Source organism: Schistocerca piceifrons, chromosome 4, assembly GCF_021461385.2.
Source record: "Schistocerca piceifrons isolate TAMUIC-IGC-003096 chromosome 4, iqSchPice1.1, whole genome shotgun sequence".
NCBI classification, from domain to species: domain Eukaryota; kingdom Metazoa; phylum Arthropoda; class Insecta; order Orthoptera; family Acrididae; genus Schistocerca; species Schistocerca piceifrons.
In genome coordinates this window covers 585,550,019-585,569,450 of record NC_060141.1, presented here as the reverse complement: position 1 = coordinate 585,569,450, position 19,432 = coordinate 585,550,019, and the positions used below count along the sequence as shown (strand labels likewise).

General features: G+C 39.0%; 1 protein-coding gene across 1 annotated transcript in view; it reads right to left on the bottom strand.

Moving 5' to 3' along the window:
- LOC124796268 (aquaporin-9-like) overlaps positions 1 to 19,432 on the bottom strand; it is a 230,896-nt gene that overhangs the window by 119,554 nt on the left and 91,910 nt on the right. Inside the window, exon 3 of the mRNA XM_047260381.1 lies at positions 985 to 1,122. Coding sequence (XP_047116337.1) covers positions 985 to 1,122 — 138 coding nt within the window. The remainder of the gene's footprint in view (positions 1 to 984; positions 1,123 to 19,432) is intronic.

The following is a 19,432-nucleotide window of genomic DNA, read 5'->3' as shown; positions in this document are numbered from 1 at the left end:
GGTATTTCATGTTTAACTAATGTGTGCACAAACATAAAACTAAAAGATCCTTCCATCCAGAACTAAGAGGTATGACTATGAGGCCTGAGGCTGGATAAACAAATAAAAGAATTGCATTTACTCTATGCACTTTGTTAAAAACTGCAAGGTGTGGTGAATTTCCATTAACATCCATTTAAAGTTTTGTTCCAGCTCCCATTTTTTGGAAGGGGGTTGGGGGAGGGGTGGAGAGACATTGTCTTCCAACATAAAAAATCAATTATTGATATAAATAAACTGCTTGTTTTTTATATGTAATTCTATAGAGAAACATTTGTAACTTAGAGGAATGACTTTGCTAATTATTTAACTTCATACATATTATTCATGAAATGGAAAAAATACCAATGTGTACCATGTTGTATCAGCAGTATGAATATGTCAAAGAGCCTTCTACCCCCATGACACCCCTTGAACACTGCTTCATTATGTCTAAAAATTTTCATATTAAGTGCCATTTATCTGTTTCTTTATTATGTATGAGCAGTTACTAATTTTTCATATCAAGTTTTAAAATATTTATTGTCCCGTATGTTTAAGCAGCATGTATAGTATAGTGTGGGTCTTGACACTCATATAGAATTGACAAATATATTACCCATTGGCACTCTTACTAGTACTTGCTACTCTTGTTATCAAATACTACAAAGTTAACTGCCCATGACTGGTACTACAATATGTAATATATTATATTAAATCAGTGTTATAATGATACAGATATTGTTGTGGATTGGATATCAAGAACCTGTCTCTTACATTTACATCTCAGGATTATCTTCTGAAGTTATAAGTGTGTAATACATTCTAAGTATTTGTTTTTCAGTAGTTAAAAAGTTCAAATTTGTTTGAATTATGATGTAAAATTTACAGATTCATGCAATATGTACTGTCTGAAGCTACTGGTCAGTTTATTATCAAATAAATATAAATCCAACATTCATTTACCAAGGTACACAATATATGCAAATGCTGCACCTAAAAAGCAACCAAGGTACTGTGCTGGAAAATAATGTAGACAATCCTTCCATGGCTTTTTACCAATGACACAAAATGCTAATGTCACTGCTGGATTCAGATGTGAGCCTGAAAAATAATACAAAATAAGTGTTATTCTTACTACAAATTAATTGGACATTAACATATATCGGAATGAAATGAAATGAAATTTAGTGAAATGATGTGACTACTATCACCTTAAAACATAATTTTGAAGCTTTTAAAATTAGTTGTAAAACCCTGTACTGAAATTAAGAGTGTACTTAATGAACAACACCAATTAACACCAAAAAATGACTTTATTAAATGAATACAACAAAACCACATATGGAATTAAACTTTATTATGGACGCAATATCAAAGTTTCTTGAACAATGCAATATTTCATTAGGAAGGGCTCTTCAAATGGTGAATTTTTCAGTACTCACAAATATTTAATTCAGGTACTAACAAGATGGAGAACTGGATCTCAGACCTACAAATTACTAGATAATGACACCTAATTGCTACATCAGATGGATGACACCCATGGCAAAGGGACTGTTGGAAATTGATACAGATCTCTGTGTGAAATGATTAGTAACTAACTAGTGTTTTCAAGTGAAATTCAGGGCTCAGCAGTGTCACCCATGATTTAAGTTCTTTACCAAATTATTTTGGAAAAGAAGATAATGTAATAGTAGGGGTTAACTCTAATAGTTTTGACTGTAACCTTATTTATACAGCTTAGGTGGACATCATGCACACTGCTGTAAATGCTACACACACTAGTGTTATATTAGAGGATAGGAAAAACATATACTCACCAAGAGATGGTAAGAGAAAACATACATAATAGTTATGAAAATGTACAAGCTTTCAGAGCCAGTGGCTCCTACTTCTGGTGAAAGGGTTGAAAGGAAAGGAAGAGGGATGCAGGGAAAGGAGGTGAGGCTTAGGAAATGGGATGAGTTATAGAAAAGTCACCCAGAACCCTGGGACAGGGCAGACTTACTGAATGATATGAGAAGGAAAAACACTAGTGTGAATACAGTGCCATTCTTTTAGTGGCATGATAAGCTCTTGATGAAGTTTTCTATGGAATGTGTTCACACACAGGTTGAAAAAAAAGGAGAGAGAGAGAAAGGGGGGGGGGGGCATACATAGATTTGAGATTTGATTGATACCTTCCCCATCATTTGGCTACATCTTGCACAGCATGATTTTAGTTTGAGGCTACTTGCATGCCTGATTGTCAGAGGCATCCAATCTGACCCAAGTTAGATAGTTAGTTAGTTTCATATTCTGTGGATCATTTGTACAATCAATTGAAATGATGTGGGACAAGTCATTTTACATTTACATTACACATTCATATGTAAATATGGCTAGATGGTGATCTACAAACTAAATTTATGTTTGTTTTAGCACTGTTGTGAGTTAATAATTTCTACCCATGACAATTTACACATTACAAAATTAGAAATTCTTCTATGGAATAGAAAGTATTGTCAAGGAGAAACTTTTTCATTTTGTTTTCAGATTTAACTTTGTTGTCTGACAGACATTTTATATCACTGGACACATGATCAAAAATTGTGGTGGCAGCATTGTGCACCTTTTTGTGCTAAACACAATGGAGTAATGAATGTCATTTTTTTCTTTTGATATTGTAATTATGTACAGCATTGTTCTTTTTGAATTGTGGTAGATTATTTACTACAAACTTCACCTGGGAATAAATATTCTGTGAACCAGCAGTCACAATGCCTAATTCCTTAAACAGATATATACAAGACAATCATGGATGAGCACCACATATTATTCTTACAGCTCTTTCTTTGAGCAGTGAAGCAGTATTCTTTGTAGCATTGTGATTTCCTACCTTCCCTACACAGTTTTCAGAGTAAATTAATTCAAAATCAGAACTGCAGAATAATTATAGTAACAGTTGAAACATCTAGTAGAAAAACAAAGTACGGTACTGCATCTCTGACAAAACTACTAATTTTAAAGGAAATGCATTTAGTGTCTTCCATCAAAATATCAAAAGCATCATACATAAAAAGGATGAATTTCTCATGTCTATTCAGGAAAATGAGAAGATAGATGGAATTTTTGCAGAATTGTTGTGCATAACTGAACATCAGATGGAAATCACTGAAATTTAAGAGATTCACCTTGATCATTATAAGCTAATATTGTACTACTATAGAGCCAATAAGAAGAAAGGGGCTGTGGTTAAAAGTTAATGAATATTTTACTGAACACCTTTTTGGATGATCTTTACAACCAGGTATCTGTGCAAGATGAGTAATTAGCTAATTGAAATTGAAGTTATAATATATGACTTTTCTGCAATTTTTCTCGAAATGCACAATTTTACATTCAGTTCTCTTGATTGATAATCTTTGTGTCATTTTGAAATCCTTTTAGTCTAGATATTTGTGCAGTATTTTTCCAGACTGTTCACCTATGCAACAGTCCTAATTTATTTTAACAGCCAACCACACAATCTAGTTCCCTGGCAATGCTGAATAAAAAGACTGCTGAGAGAACAACAGCCATCCAGCTTGGGGCATTTTATATGTATTAATGGAGTTAAAAAACGTTGCAGAATGAATAATGTAACTAACTGGGCACTGCTGCCACTGACACAGCTGTGGACTGAGGAGTCAGCTACTAGTAACCAACAGTGTGACAATAATGTGTCAGAATTCTAATAATAGCAGTGGCACAAAGTGCTGATAGATTAATTATATTCTGAGTTCTGTTCTGTACTGCAAACTGATCTGAACCTAGCCAGTTTTGATTCATGTTGTCTTTAATGTATGCACATGACTTTATGACAGCTTGGACACAAATGACATTAGATATGTATAGAATTGGAAGAAAATATGTCACGTGTTATACCTATAATTTGTGACTTTCGATTGGTGCATCACTTTTATTGGAGAAGCTTTATTATTATGTATAGAAGTTTAGGGCTGAGTAGTCCTCATTCATTGGCTATTTAGAATCTTTATGAGGATGAGACAGTTTATTTACTCTTAGCAGAGGCTAGATGCTCTGTGAAAGTTACAAATTTTGTGATCGTAATAGTTCCAACTTCTCTCCACAGTCAGATAACTGCAAGAATGTCCAGGGCTTGATAACTGACATAGTTAGCAATTACAAAGGGACATATTTTAGACCCCTTTGTGTGGAATATCCTTGGATTGATGACTCTAGCTAGATGTGTCCAAGTTTGCATGGGCTGTCAGTGAACTATAGAGCTACTCACTCAGAATAAGTTAAAGCCTACAGATATGAGATACACCAGAAGCCCAGTTCCCATTTAGAAAGTTATTTTTAATGTGTGATACTGTGCATATGTTGATACCTGTCAGGAATAACTGATTAATATGAATGTTTGAAAATATCTGAAGTCAAATCACTTCATAAGAAAAAAAGGATGGGATAACAGTAATATGGAAAGCATAGGTTGCTAATCACCGTATAGAAGAGGTGTTGAGTCACAGATATACAACAGTTCTTTCTCCTTGTGTCTATCGGTGACTCAATGCCTCCTCCATGTGGTGAGAAGCAATCTATCCTTTTCATTTCATTACATTACTATACTATACTTTATCTATAATATAATAAAAATAGAATACTGCATATATAAAACTAAAAGTTTATTTTGAATCTAATAATATACTTATTATTTAGAATAGTCCACTTGATTAGCTGGGTGGTAACGTGCTTGACTCTCATTCAAGTGGGCCCGGGTTCGATTCCTTGTCGGGTTGGAGATTTTTCACTGCTTGAGGACTGGGTGTTGTGTTATCATCATCATTTCATCCTCATCACTGGCACACAAGGCACCCAATGTGGCATCGAATGAAATAAGACTTGCACTTGGCAGCCGAACTTCCCTGAATAGGGGCCTCCCAGCCAACAATGCCATTCACTCATTTCATTTATTTAGAATAAAGGAGACGACTCATCTAAAGGCAGAAGCACTGCTTCGTCGACAGATACACACACACAAAAGGTACAGAGCTTTACTTTGCTAGCTTTTGGAATGGAATTCCTTTCCCAACTGTAGGAGGAACATGGAAGACGGCTGAGCACTTGATGGATTGTGGGTAGGATGTCCCTCATTTCAGAGCATGTTGATAGATAGTCACAGCCCTGATGAAGGACATGGTTCAGTCATTCCACTCCCGGGTGGTATTGGGCCACAAGAGGTATGCTTCTTTGTGGTTGGGTCTGTCAAACTATTGCCAAAACAAAGTAGACCACCCAATGGCATAACATGCAGCAGAGCACAACATGTGAGATTTCAATGGCTCCTTCATGACCCATGCCATCTGGATCCTCCCCACCATCACCAGCTTTTCTGAGCTGTGCAGATGGGAGCTATCCTTATAGCACATCCTTTGCTCCTGTAACCCCGCTGGCCTAAACCTAAGGTAACACTGTCCTTCCAACCCCCAGCAATCCCCAGTCTGTGAAATCGAGTGCTCAGTATTCTACCACATGCCCCCTCTACCTGCACCTCTAGCTAGCCCACAGACAGCTCCCCACTCTGCCATGAGCCCCTTCCCCCCCAAACCCCTCCCTGCCTCCTGCCTCTCTCCATCCCTCATCCCACCCCACACTGCAACCCCACCTCACCCCAGTACACTCACCATGGGCCAGGAAAGAGCTGGAGAGCTTGCAGGCGAATGAGCACAATGTAGAGAGACAGGCATGTGCACGTGAGTGTGAGTGTGAGTGTGAGTGTGAGTGTGAGTGTGTGTGTGTGTGTGTGTGTGTGTGTGCGCGCGCGCACGCGTGCAGCTTGAGAAAGGAATTCCATTGTGAAAGCTGGCAAAGTAAAGTTCTGTACCTTCTGTGTGTGTATCTGTCATGACGCGGTGCTTCTGCCTTTATGTGAGTCATCTCCTTTGTTCCTAAATAATTTGTTATTCTCAACCAGAACTTTCCATAGATTATAATAATATACTTAGCTTCTCTCAGTACGAGTTTATGTTTCGGAATTTCTACAGGCAAGCTTGTCGAGACATGGCAAAAAGGTGTACACCTGTTTTGGAAATAAAGGGAAACATTTGTCCAGCATTGTTTTATCTTGCAAATGCATTTGGTATGATGCCCCACACCTTTATTACAAGGAAAATCCACCTCTCCAGATATGACAGAATGCTCTGTGCCCAATGTAATATCACTTAAACAATAGGAAACAATTAGCAAATACAAATATTCAAAAGTCAGACTTTCTTCTAGTTACATTGGGCATGCCAACGAAATCTATTCTTGGATCTTTTCTATTCATCATGTATATGAATGACTTATTCACAATTATTTCACATGACACAGTGTTATACAGGGATGACACAACAATCATTGTAACTGGTACCAACTTTGAAAATGTGCAATATAGTGTAGAGCATTGACGGAGAGATGTACCAATTGGTTTCAGGTAAATGTACTACAGACAAGCGAGATGTGCCCTCAGAATCTTTTGCGGTGGCATGACTGGATAAAATCATCTTGTTTTCAAGCCACGTCAATTCCAATAAAATTCTTGAGTTTTCAATGGCTAGCTCTGCTGTCATCATCAGGAGTAAAACTACTGACTGCCTGGAGTGAGATTAAAAATGAAGATATTACATTCCATCTAAATGTTGCCAGTTACAATAATAGAATAGCAAAACTATAATGATTTTACATAGGCCAACCATTTGTGTGACATATATGGTCCAGTCACATTAATGTACAGCGTCAACTTGCCATAACCATTCACAGATGGCAGCACTAATAATTGAGTATATATAAAGCATGTTGACGAAGGTGAAAAACATACATTGCTGTATTGCAGAAACGGAGTGATTTATCTAACATCCAAGAGGCTTTCAGAATAAGGGTGGATGTATTTCCTAAATGGCTAAGGTTGTAAACTGTTTGTGTGCTGTCATGGTTAAAGCATGCCATGCATGGCAAAATGGTGCTGACCAAAACCAGTACTGAGGCAACTGTGGTGCACCATGAGCCACAGATGGCAGGAGTGAAAGATGATTGCGAAGACGTGCATGGGAAAACAGATGTGCAGCAATTGAGCAACTGACTGCCCAGATGAACCAAGGGCTACCAACAGTGACCCCTCTATGACTGTTCAGTGAGCACTGCTGCTTTTGGGCCTCCTCAGTAGGTGCCTAATTCATGCACTCATGCTGATTGCTGTTCACTGGTGATGAAGACTGGAATTTTCATGACAATACTGCAACTGGATGTTCACTGAGTGATGACAGACGGCCTTTTCAGATGAATCACGTTTTACACTCCACTGGACTGAAAGAAATTACCCCAAAACAATAGTCAGGAGGATCTGGGGAGAGAACACTATGGTCTGGGGATTGTTTCATGGCATTCCCTGAGTAATCCTGTCATTCCGGAAAGCATAATGGACCAATACAAATATGCATCTATCCTTGGGGACCATGTCCACCTCTGTATGCAGTATCTACCAGCAGGACAATGCAACATGTCGCACAGCTCACAGTGTACATGTGTGGTTCAAAGAGCACCAGGATGAGTTTACTGTACTCTCCCGACCACCAAACTCCCCAGATTTAAACCCTGTCATGAAGCTGTGGGACCACCTCAATCAGGCTGTTCATGCCGTGGATCCTCAACTGAGAAATCAGAGCAGCTGGCTATGGCATTGGACCTGGCATGGCTCAACATCCCTGTTGGTGCCTTCCAGAACCTCACTAACTCTCTTCCTGCACATCTTGCAGTGGCCTGCACTGCAAAAGATGGTTATTCAGATTTTTGACAGAGGTCACAGTGAAATGACTGGATAGTGTAGTACCATGTATGATCTGCCTGCTGTACCAGCTGAGAAGCTGCATCAGTAACAAATTCTTATTAAAAATCTTGAATGCTTGGCATTCTGTAGCTTGTAAATATTTGTTAAAGGGCAACCCACTGTCAGTGGCATCTGACACAGAGGACAACAAACTGTCGTATGCATATTGATATCTACCCTATAACAATGTTGGGGTTAGGGTTGGGTTGTTTGGGGGAGGAGACCAGACAGCGAGGTCATCGATCTCATCAGTTTACGAAAGGACGGCGAAGGAAGTCGGCCGTGCCCGTTCAAAGGAACCATCCTGGCATTTGCCTGGAGCGATTTAGGGAAATCATGGAAAACCTAAATCATCAGGATGGCTGGACGCAGAATTGAACTGTCGTCCTCCCAAATGCGAGTCCAGTGTGTATAACAATGAATTCATGACAGCAAAAACGTAAGTTTACTTGGATATTATGTATATCTCAATGACATGCATGTTGTTGTTGTGGTCTTCAGTCCTGAGACTGGTTTGATGCAGCTCTCCATGCTACTCTATCCTGTGCAAGCTTCTTCATCTCCCAGTACCTACTGCAACCTACATCCTTCTGAATCTGCTTAGTGTATTCATCTCTTGGTCTCCCTCTACGATTTTTACCCTCCACGCTGCCCTCCAATGCTAAATTTGTGATCCCTTGATGCCTCAAAACATGTCCTACCAACCGATCCCTTCTTCTAGTCAAGTTGTGCCACAAACTTCTCTTCTCCCCAATCCTATTCAATACCTCCTCATTAGTTATGTGATCTACCCACCTTATCTTCAGCATTCTTCTGTAGCACCACATTTTGAAAGCTTCTATTCTCTTCTTGTCTAAACTGGTTATCGTCCATGTTTCACTTCCATACATGGCTACACTCCATACAAATACTTTCATAAACGACTTCCTGACACTTAAATCTATACTCGATGTTAACAAATTTCTCTTCTTCAGAAACGATTTCCTTGCCATTGTCAGTCTACATTTTATATCCTCTCTACTTCGACCATCATCAGTTATTTTACTCCCTAAATAGCAAAACTCCTTTACTATTTTAAGTGTCTCATTTCCTAATCTAATCCCCTCAGCATCACCCGATTTAATTTGACTACATTCCATTATCCTTGCTTTGCTTTTGCCGATGTTCATCTTATACCCTCCTTTCAAGACACTGTCCATTCCGTTCAACTGCTCTTCCAAGTCCTTTGCTGTCTCTGACAGAATTACAATGTCACTGGTGAACCTCAAAGTTTTTACTTCTTCTCCATGAATTTTAATACCTACTCCGAACTTTTCTTTTGTTTCCTTTACTGCTTGCTCAATATACAGATTGAATAACATCGGGGACAGGCTACAACCCTGTCTCACTCCTTTCCCAACCACTGCTTCCCTTTCATGCCCCTCGACTCTTATAACTGCCATCTGGTTTCTGTACAAATTGTAAATAGCCTTTCGCTCCCTGTATTTTACCCCTGCCACCTTCAGAATTTGAAAGAGAGTATTCCAGTTAACGTTGTCAAAAGCTTTCTCTAAGTCTACAAATGCTAGAAACGTAGGTTTGCCTTTTCTTAATCTTTCTTCTAAGATAAGTCGTAAGGTTAGTATTGCCTCACGTGTTCCAACATTTCTACGGAATCCAAACTGATCTTCCCCGAGGTCCGCTTCTACCAGTTTTTCCATTCGGCTGTAAAGAATTCGCGTTAGTATTTTGCAGCTGTGACTTATTAAACTGATAGTTCGGTAATTTTCACATCTGTCAACACCTGCTTTCTTTGGGATTGGAATTATTATATTCTTCTTGAAGTCTGTTGGTATATCGCCTGTCTCATACATCTTGCTCACCAGATGGTAGAGTTTTGTCATGACTGGCTCTCCCAAGGCCATCAGTAGTTCTAATGGAATGTTGTCTACTCCCAGGGCCTTGTTTCGACTCAGGTCTTTCAGTGCTCTGTCAAACTCTTCACGCAGTATCTTATCTCCCATTTCATCTTCATCTATGTCCTCTTCCATTTCCATAATATTGTCCTCAAGTACATCGCCCTTGTATAAACCCTCTATATACTCCTTCCACCTTTCTGCCTTCCCTTCTTTGCTTAGAACTGGGTTGCCATCTGAGCTCTTGATATTCATACAAGTGGTTCTCTTCTCTCGAAAGGTCTCTTTAATTTTCCTGTAGGCAGTATCTATCTTACCCCTAGTGAGACAAGCCTCTGCATCCTTACATTTGTCCTCTAGCCATCCCTGCTTAGCCATTTTGCACTTCCTGTCGATCTCATTTTTGAGACGTTTGTATTCCTTTTTGCCTGCTTCATTTACTGCATTTTTATATTTTCTCCTTTCATCAATTAAATTCAATATTTCTTCTGTCACCCAAGGATTTCTACTAGCCCTTGTCTTTTTACCTACTTGATCCTCTGCTGCCTTCTCTACTTCATCCCTCAGAGCTACCCATTCTTCTTCTACTGTATTTCTTTCCCCCATTCCTGTCAATTGTTCCCTTATGCTCTCCCTGAAACTCTCTACAACCTCTGGTTCTTTCAGTTTATCCAGGACCCATCTCCTTAAATTCCCGCCTGCATGTTAACTATAAATTCTTTGTGATGTTCAAATTGATGTTCAGCTAGAAAGCATACAAAATAATGATGATTAAAATCTAATTATATATATGTTTATGTTAATATGATGTAATATGAAATCTGGCATACATCACAGTAGACAGGTTGTCATGTATGTTACTGCTGTAAAATGTTAAATGGTGACATTTCTTGCTCACACTGGACACAACTGTCTTACAATCTAAGTGTGGAACTGAGAGGTCAGCCAAACAGTCTATATTACATGTCTCTTGTTATTCCTGTTATATATATCTGTGACATGTATTCACGTATGCAGAAATACCGTGCTTGGACAATTATAATGTAAGGGTAGAATACCCACAGTATAAAAATGAAAAATATCTATAAATAGACAAAAATTGTTGTCTACCACAAAATGAGGTTGTCAATTTGGACCTGGATCTAATATATCACGTCAAATTAGTCAACTTTACATGCAGGAGATGGAGAGAACTCTGAATTGAACTTATTCTGTTAAAATGCTGGGAAAGTTCTATATATACAACTTATTCTGTAACTCTGTCCCATATGGTGAGAGGTGGGAGCAAATAATGCACCCAGGAACACTGTCACTTGTGATCATTTTGGTGGTCCAAGTGTTATTGTGTGGGGAGGCATAATGTTGCTTGGGTGTAATGACCTCCAAATCATTGAACAAGATACACTCATCACACAACATTATTGTGACACTGTATTCCTTCCTCGTTCCAGTGGTGCATTCAGCCCTGACTTCATTTTTATCGATGACAATGCATGACCACATCGAACTAGGCAGGTGGAGTCCTCGGAATGAGAAGATATTCAGTGAATGGACTGGCCTGTCTGTTTCCCTCCATTAAACCCCATCAAGCACATGTGGGGTGTATTGGGGAGATGTATTGAAGCGTGTCCACATGCACCAATGACCGACAAGCATTTGTCAATCATGCTGGTGGAGGCATGAAATGCCCTACCAGAAGAACTTACTTTAACCTCGTGCCCAGCACGGGAGCACATTGCAGAGTATGCACTACTGTCCTTGGTGATAGCACACCCTATCAAAAACCACGTTCCACCTTTTGTACAGTCCACTGTCATAAATCATGGTGACTTCAGTGTAATTATTGTCTTTGAATAAAAGTGTCAGTTCCATTCATCTCATTGCACATTTAAGTTACCTTCTGTGCCGTACTGTATCAGTTCTTTCTATGTATGGTCCAAGTTTGATTGACCTATCAAACAATGGAAAATCCAGGATGGAATGTAACAATCTAATGAAAAGGATAGTTGCTACTCACCATATGGTGGAGATGCTGAGTCGCAGAAAGGCATAACAAAAACACTGTTGGAAAATTAGCTTTCGGCCAACAAGGCCTTAGTTAAAACCAGACAACATACACACACACTCATGCAAATGCAACTTACACACACACAACCCCCAGTCTTTGGCAGCTGGAGCCAGACACTGAGCAGCAGCGCATTATAGGAAGGCAACCGAGTGGGAGTAAGGAGGAGGCTGGGGCGGGAAGGTGGAGGGATATCAGGGTAGGGGTGGTGGACGGTAAAGTGCTGCTGACAGTTTGAAGGGACGAGGTGCAGAGTAGGGCAGTCGGGAGGTTAGATGAAGGTCAGGGGAGAGAGAGGTGGGGAGAAGCACACAAGGAGAGAAGTAAAAGACAGCATGCATTGGTGAAATAGAGGGCTGTGTAGTGGTGGAATGCAAATAGGGAAGGGGCTAGGTGGCTAAGGACAATGACTACAAAGGTTGAGCCCAGGAGGGTTACAGGAACGAAGGATACATTGCAGGGAGAGTTCCAACCTGCGCAATTCAGAAAAGGTGGTGTTGGTGGGAAGGATCCAGATGGAACAGGCTGTGAAGCACTCGCTGAAATGAAGGATATCATGCTGGGTGGTGTGCTCAGCAACAGGGTGGTCCAGTTGTTTCTTGCCCAGTTTGTCAGAGGCCACTCATACAAACAGACAATTGTTGGTTGCCATGTCCACATACAATGCAGCACAGTGGTTGCAGTTTATTTTGTATCCCTCTCCCTCCCGTTCTCAGCATCCTCCTTACACCCACCTGGTTGTCTCTTATAATGTGCTGCTGCTCACAGTCTGGCTTCAGCTACCACAGACTGTGGTCATGTGTGTGTGAGTTGTGTTAGCATGCATGTGTGTGTTTCTTTTATTTTTGAAAAAGGCCTTCCTGGCCAAACGCTGACTTTCTGATTGCTGTGCCTTTCTGTGATTCATCATCTCCTCTGTATGGGGAGCAGCAACCAACTTTTTCATTATATTGTTTCACTGACCTATGTTACTTAAGTGTGACACATCATGTGAAATTTACTTTTGTCCTTAAAGTTTGCACACCAGTATATTTTGGCAATTATTATTGTAGTTATTGTTGTTTACCGAATTATTTATTGGGTGAAACAGCTTGCATGTAAAATGCTCAAAGGTGAATAAATCAAAATTTTAGTCAATGAAAAATCTTCAGCAAACAATTAAATGTTGCATATATTAACATAAATTACTTTTCAATTAAAAAAAGGATTAACCTTCACTGATGACCAAACATACTCTGGTGTCCAGGACAACTATGTAAGTTATTGATGAAAGCATGTATGTACACACACATACATAGTCTCTTTTTCTCTGTCTGTTTGTCTCTAGCCAAAGCAAAGGCTCCTTGTCCATTACTCTATTCCACAGACAGTGTAAACAGAAAACTAATTTTGACAACAAGAAGTTGTTTAAAGTGTCACTTTATGTGCCTAATTGATTGAGTGGCCTTAGTCTGACATGACACTCAGGTCAAGGATATTTTACTGATCCTGACAAGATGGCGCCGATAAGAAAGTGTAGTGACGCTTCTCTCTCGTTAAAAAGGCAAAAAATGAACAGTTCTTCGTGTAGAGAATGTAAAAAGCGTGTGATGAAGGGTATTCTGTGTATCAAATGCAACTTCTGGTTACACGAAAAGTGCGCGAAAGTAAATCTAAAGTTCGTCAGCGATGATTTTCCGTGGACATGTCACGGTTGTTTACGTGATGAAACGGCCGATCTTGTAAGTGCAGTTGATACAAAAAACGAAATTATAAAGTTACTACGAAGTGACATTGAGGCATTAAAAACCGAACTTTCAACCATCAAGAAAGAAAACGATACATTAATACAAGAAAAGAAGTCCTGTGTGTGTAAAAGCCATCAAACGGAAAAGCAAGAAGATCGCGAAAATACGAATGACCGATCGTACTTTAAAAACAACATTTCAAGTGTTCCCGTTGATGTCTCGGTAAACTCAGTAAGCCAAAAACCGGAAGATAAATATAAATGGAAGGTGGTGACATACAGCAAAAGGAAAAACAAGGCGACAGATACGCAACAAAAGGAAAATGACTTTTTAATAATCGGCGATTCGCTGCTGAAGAATATCGCTGCCCCCATTTGCAAGATCGACGTACGACCTGGTATTAGAACGCATCAACTCGGTAAACATTTTAAAAATATGGTAAATGCAAGACAAGGTACTACAGAACCAGATTCTGAAACCAGACATAACTATAATGGGGTGTTTATACATGTTGGGACGAATTCGTTAAGGAGCAGCAGTGAGGAAGAAATGGCAAGCGAAACAAGAAACATGATTCGTACTGCAAGAAATATGTATGCAGGATCTCGTCTGATACTTAGCGGAATCATAAACAGAAGGTTGGTGAGTGAAAAATATATCGCCAAAATAAACTGTGCTCTTAAAGAACAATGTGATCGTCTTGGGGCAATTTTTATAGACCCAAACAAATTCCTATGTAAAAACTCACTAGCAAAGGATGGCTTGCATTTAAATAGACTGGGGTCTGTAACGTTCAGCAGAATGTTTGCAGATGTCTGCAAAATCATTAGATGCAAGGGAAACTAATATGGCCTGAAGGGGATGAAAAATCATACACTCCAGCTGGAAAAGAAAAATATAAGCACCATACAAAAAAAGACGATACTAAAGAATTTGCCCCAGAATACAGCTCACAACATGTAAACCAACAAAATAAAAATTACATAAAAGTACTTCATCAAAATATTCAATACTTTGGTAACAAAAAATTAGAAGCAGAAGTACTCCTGAGTGAAGTAAGACCAGACATATTATGCATAAGTGAACATGGACTAACTGAAAGTAAAATACATAATGTGGCAGTAAAGGACTACAAACTAGCTAGTTACTTCTGCAGATCTAAATATAAGGGTGGTGGCGTTTGTATATATATTAAAACAGGTACTCTTTCAAAGAATGTAAACAGTGAAGCTGCTACATTTCCCATAGCTAGAGAAAAAGACTTTGAAGTTACTGGTATAGTGGCAGAGGATTTTAGAGTGTTTTGTGTGTACAGGTCACCATGTGGCAATATTAGCATCTTTCTAAAAAGAGTTGCTAGCTTATTGAGAATGAATATGAAGAGAAATCTTATTATATGTGGAGACTTCAACATTGACATGGGAAAAGACACAAAAATAAGACAGGATTTTGAAGAATTGTTAATACAGCATGACATGAAAGTGACAATAACTGCACCAACAAGAGTGACTTCACAAAGTGAGACAATTATTGACAACATTATTACTAATATGTGTAACTATGAGTCACATGTAGTTCAGACAGAAATATCTGATCATCATGGACAACTAATCAGCTTTTGCAGAAGTAATGACACAGTATCAGAAACAAAACAAACAACCAAAGAAATTAGGATCATCAGTGAACAAAATATCAACATCTTTAGAACAATGTTAAGTAAGGAAACCTGGAATGAAATCCTACAGGCCCAGAGTGTAAATGAAAAATATGATGCATTTATTTCAACAATTAAGTACCATTTTAATGTAGCATTTCACAAAGTAAAGAGACAAGAAAGGCATCAAGATCAAACACAGTGGATTACGAGTGAAATACTAGAACAGCGAAGGAAGCTTCAGGATGTGAGACGGATGGGCGAAGCTGAAAACTATAAAATATTAAAAAAGAAGTATAGAAAAACAATAAGAGAAGCGAACTCAAAAAACAAGGCAAAGGCAGCTTGGAATGCAATCAATGCTGAAAGAAAGGAAAAAGATGGGTCAAACAAAGAAGAAGGTATTAGGTCAATTAAAGTAGACAACACAGTGGTCACAGATGGTATGGAAATAGCAAACATACTGAATAATAACTATATCAGTGTAGTAGAAAACCTAAAATTGGAAAGAAATAGTCAAAAACAGAAGGGTATTAAGGTACCAAAAAGATCATGCAGTACTATGTTCTTAAGACCAGTCACGGAACATGAATTGCGGAAAACTATACAGAAACTGAAGTCCAAGAAATCAGCTGGTGATGATGAAATATCAAATCATGTAATAAAGCTGGTATGTGAGGAGATAATAACACCACTGCTGAACATAGCAAACTGTTCTTTCAGAGATGCAATTTTTCCAGAAAAACTGAAGATAACGAAGGTAGTGCCAGTGTACAAGAAAGGGTGTAAGGATGATCCCAACAACTATAGACCAGTTTCACTGATATCAGGTTTCTCAAAAATCCTAGAAATGCTTATGTATACCAGATTAGTTAACTATTTGGACAAACATAACATTCTCATGATCTCACAACATGGTTTCAGAAAGGGTAAATCTACAGAATCAGCAATTGTCAGTCTAACAGAATACATTTTACAGTCCTTAGATGAGAAAAAGGTTGTCTCTGCAATGTTTCTGGATCTTTCAAAGGCATTTGACACCATTGACCATGAAATGCTGATACAAAAATTAAGCAACTATGGCATTCGGGGGCAACCAGGTGAATGGATAAAATCATACTTGTGCAACCGCAAGCAGTATGTATCATTAGGAAACTCATACCAATCAGAAACCAAATCCATCAAATATGGAGTGCTGCAGGGTTCGGTAATGGGGCCATTGTTATTTAATGTATTTGTTAATGATATAGGTGTTGAGGAGGAAGAAAAGAAAATATTGTATGCTGATGACATGACAATACTAAATAGTGACCAAAATATGGAACAGCTTGAGAGAAGAGCATACATATCTGCAAATGTCACAGCTCAATGGCTGTTGGAAAATGAACTGGTTATAAATCTAAAAAAGACTATGTATGCAGTGTTTAAAAACAAGGAAAAGGCTGTAGACATGGATTTAGAGGTTGACGGAACAAGGCTGGAAGAAGTAGAATCTGCTAGATTCTTAGGTATTCTTGTGGATAATGAACTGAAATGGAAAAAACATATTAATAATGTCTGTAAGAAACTGAGCTCTGTCATATTCTTAATGATGCAGCTATCACAGTATTCAGACAAGAACCTTCTGTGTACAGTGTATCATGGACTTTTCGAGCCATACTTACAGTATGGAGTGACGGTGTGGGGAAACTCAAACAAACAAGAGACAAAACAAATGTTCACATTACAAAAAAAAGCAATTAGGACCATTTTAAGAAGAAAGACCTCTGAAACATGCAGAAACTGTTTCAAGAATTTAGGTATCTTAACTTTTTCATCATTATATATATACAAAACAATAATGTACATCACAAAAGGTAGTGAGGACTGGATTACAAGTGCTAGTGTACACACCCACAATACAAGAAAGAAGAATGAAGTACGGAGCATACCCCACCGACTGGCAATGCTAGAAAAAGGACCCCAGTACTCTAGTATCAGACTACTAAGAAGTCTGCCCAAAACCCTGCAAGATAGTGTACTTCACAATGAATTTACAAAGAAACTTAAAGACTATCTCATTGAAAAAGAGTTTTACAGTGTTGCAGAATACTTATGCCATTAAATTTGTATATATTGTTACTCATTATCAGTGAAGTAAAAATGTAAGCTAAAGGTGTAGAAAAATAATTGATAAAGAATTTTAATACTTTGACATGTCCTATATTACACGTACATTTACTGTACACGATGTAATCTTACAGGATCAAATAAAATTCAATTCAATTCAAACTAGTACCACTGTTAGTGTCAGAGGCTGAGTACCATTACTGAGACTGTAAACATATAAAGATGGCAAGGAATGGCACAATCCTTACTTAGTCATTGCTGAAAGTATTAATTATTTTTAATGTTTCATAATTACTATCAAAAAACATCCTAACATGACAGAGTAATTTGAGTTTGCCTCACCAGATGAATATAATATTATTCAACAACATGGTAATGATAGAGATTCCTTCTCACCACAAAGAGGAGACATTATGTCGCAGTCAGGCACAATGAAAAAGACTGCTTAATATTTAAGCTTTCAGACAAGAACATCCTTCTTCTGAAACAGAAAACACACACCCATTCACACAAGTGCAACTCACACAAACATGGCTACTGTCTCCAGGTACTAGGCCTGACTGTGGATTGTGATTGTATCTTATGTGAGCAGCAATTTGCTGGTGAGGGTGGTGGAGATAAGGAGGTGTGGCATGGGGTGGGGAGAAGGTGTGATAGCAGGGGAAGGTAGGGGAAGATACTGTTCTGTCTATGGGAGCATGCAGGGACATGGTGGGACAGGGGCAAGGAGAGAAGTAGAGAAGGGGAAACGACTAGTAGGGCGTTGGTGGGGTAGAAGTCATGTATAACGCTGGAGTGGAAGCAGAAAAGGGGATAGGGACCAGCATAGGTTGAGGCCATGGTGTTACAGGAACAAAAGATATGTTTTAGGGAGAGTTTCCTCCTGCGCAGTTCAGAAAAGCTGGTGTTGATAAGAAAAATCCAGATTGCACAAGCTGTGAAGCAGTCATTGAAGTGAGGCACATGATGTTTGGCATCATGTTCAGCAACATATCAGCTGTCTTTTGGATACAGTTTTGCAGGTGCCATTCATATGGACTGTCAGCTTATTAGTTGTCATGCCCATGTAGACAATGGCAGAAAGTGGCACATTGGTTGCAGCTTAGTTTTTAGATCACATGGCCACTTTCACAAGTAGCCCTGCCTTTGACAGATGACAAGACTGTAGTAGGTGGTAGTGGGAGGATATATGACACATCTAGCATTTAAGTCCATTGCAGGAATATGAAACATGAGGCACAGGGATGGGAGTAAGGATGGATAAGGATATTGTAGAGGTATGGTGGGTGACAGAATACCACTGTAGGAGGGGCGGGCAGGATAGTGTGGAGGATATTCCTCATTTCAGGGCAAGATGAGAGGTAGTTTAAACCCTGGTTTCTCCAGTCATGTACAGCACTGAGTCACAAGAGGTGTGTTGCTTTGTGGCCACACAGTGGGTATGAGGTAGGTGGTAATTGACTGGATAGACAGAGCATGTGAGATCTGTTTCTGCACAAGGTTGGGATGATAATTTAAGTCTTCAAAGGCCTCAGTGAGACCTTGGCATATTTGAAAGGAACTACTTTTCACTACAGATGTGACAACCTCAGGTGTCTCAGTTGTATGGAAGGTTCTTCCTGGTATGGAACAGGTGACAGCTGTCAATGTTGTGTATTGTAGGTGGCTGGTAGGTTTGATATGGTTGGAGGTATTAATGTAGCTATTCTTGAAGTGGAGGTCAACATCAAGTAAGTGGTTTGTTGTGCAGCAGTGCAAGGTATCAGGCTTCCACAGAGATGAGTTGATTGTGTTTGTTAGCATGACATCATTGTTATACAGCTCCACGTCTCTTGAGTACAGTAGGAGCAACAGCAGAATATCCACCCAGGATAACTGACTGAACTAGTGCAAGGCAAACTGAAAGAACACATAAGGTAGTAGGGAGTTATGATGAAAAGGAATTATGAAATGCTGTTGAGTGGTATTAAGGGATGCAGGATGTAGCTGGGAAAGTGGCTGTGGTTAAATACATCAGTGGAATTATGAAGCATGATACACTGACAGCTCTCATAGCCTGAGAGGTGAAGTTTAGGGTTTAAGTGAAAGCTCTCAGGTTCTTATAAGTAATAT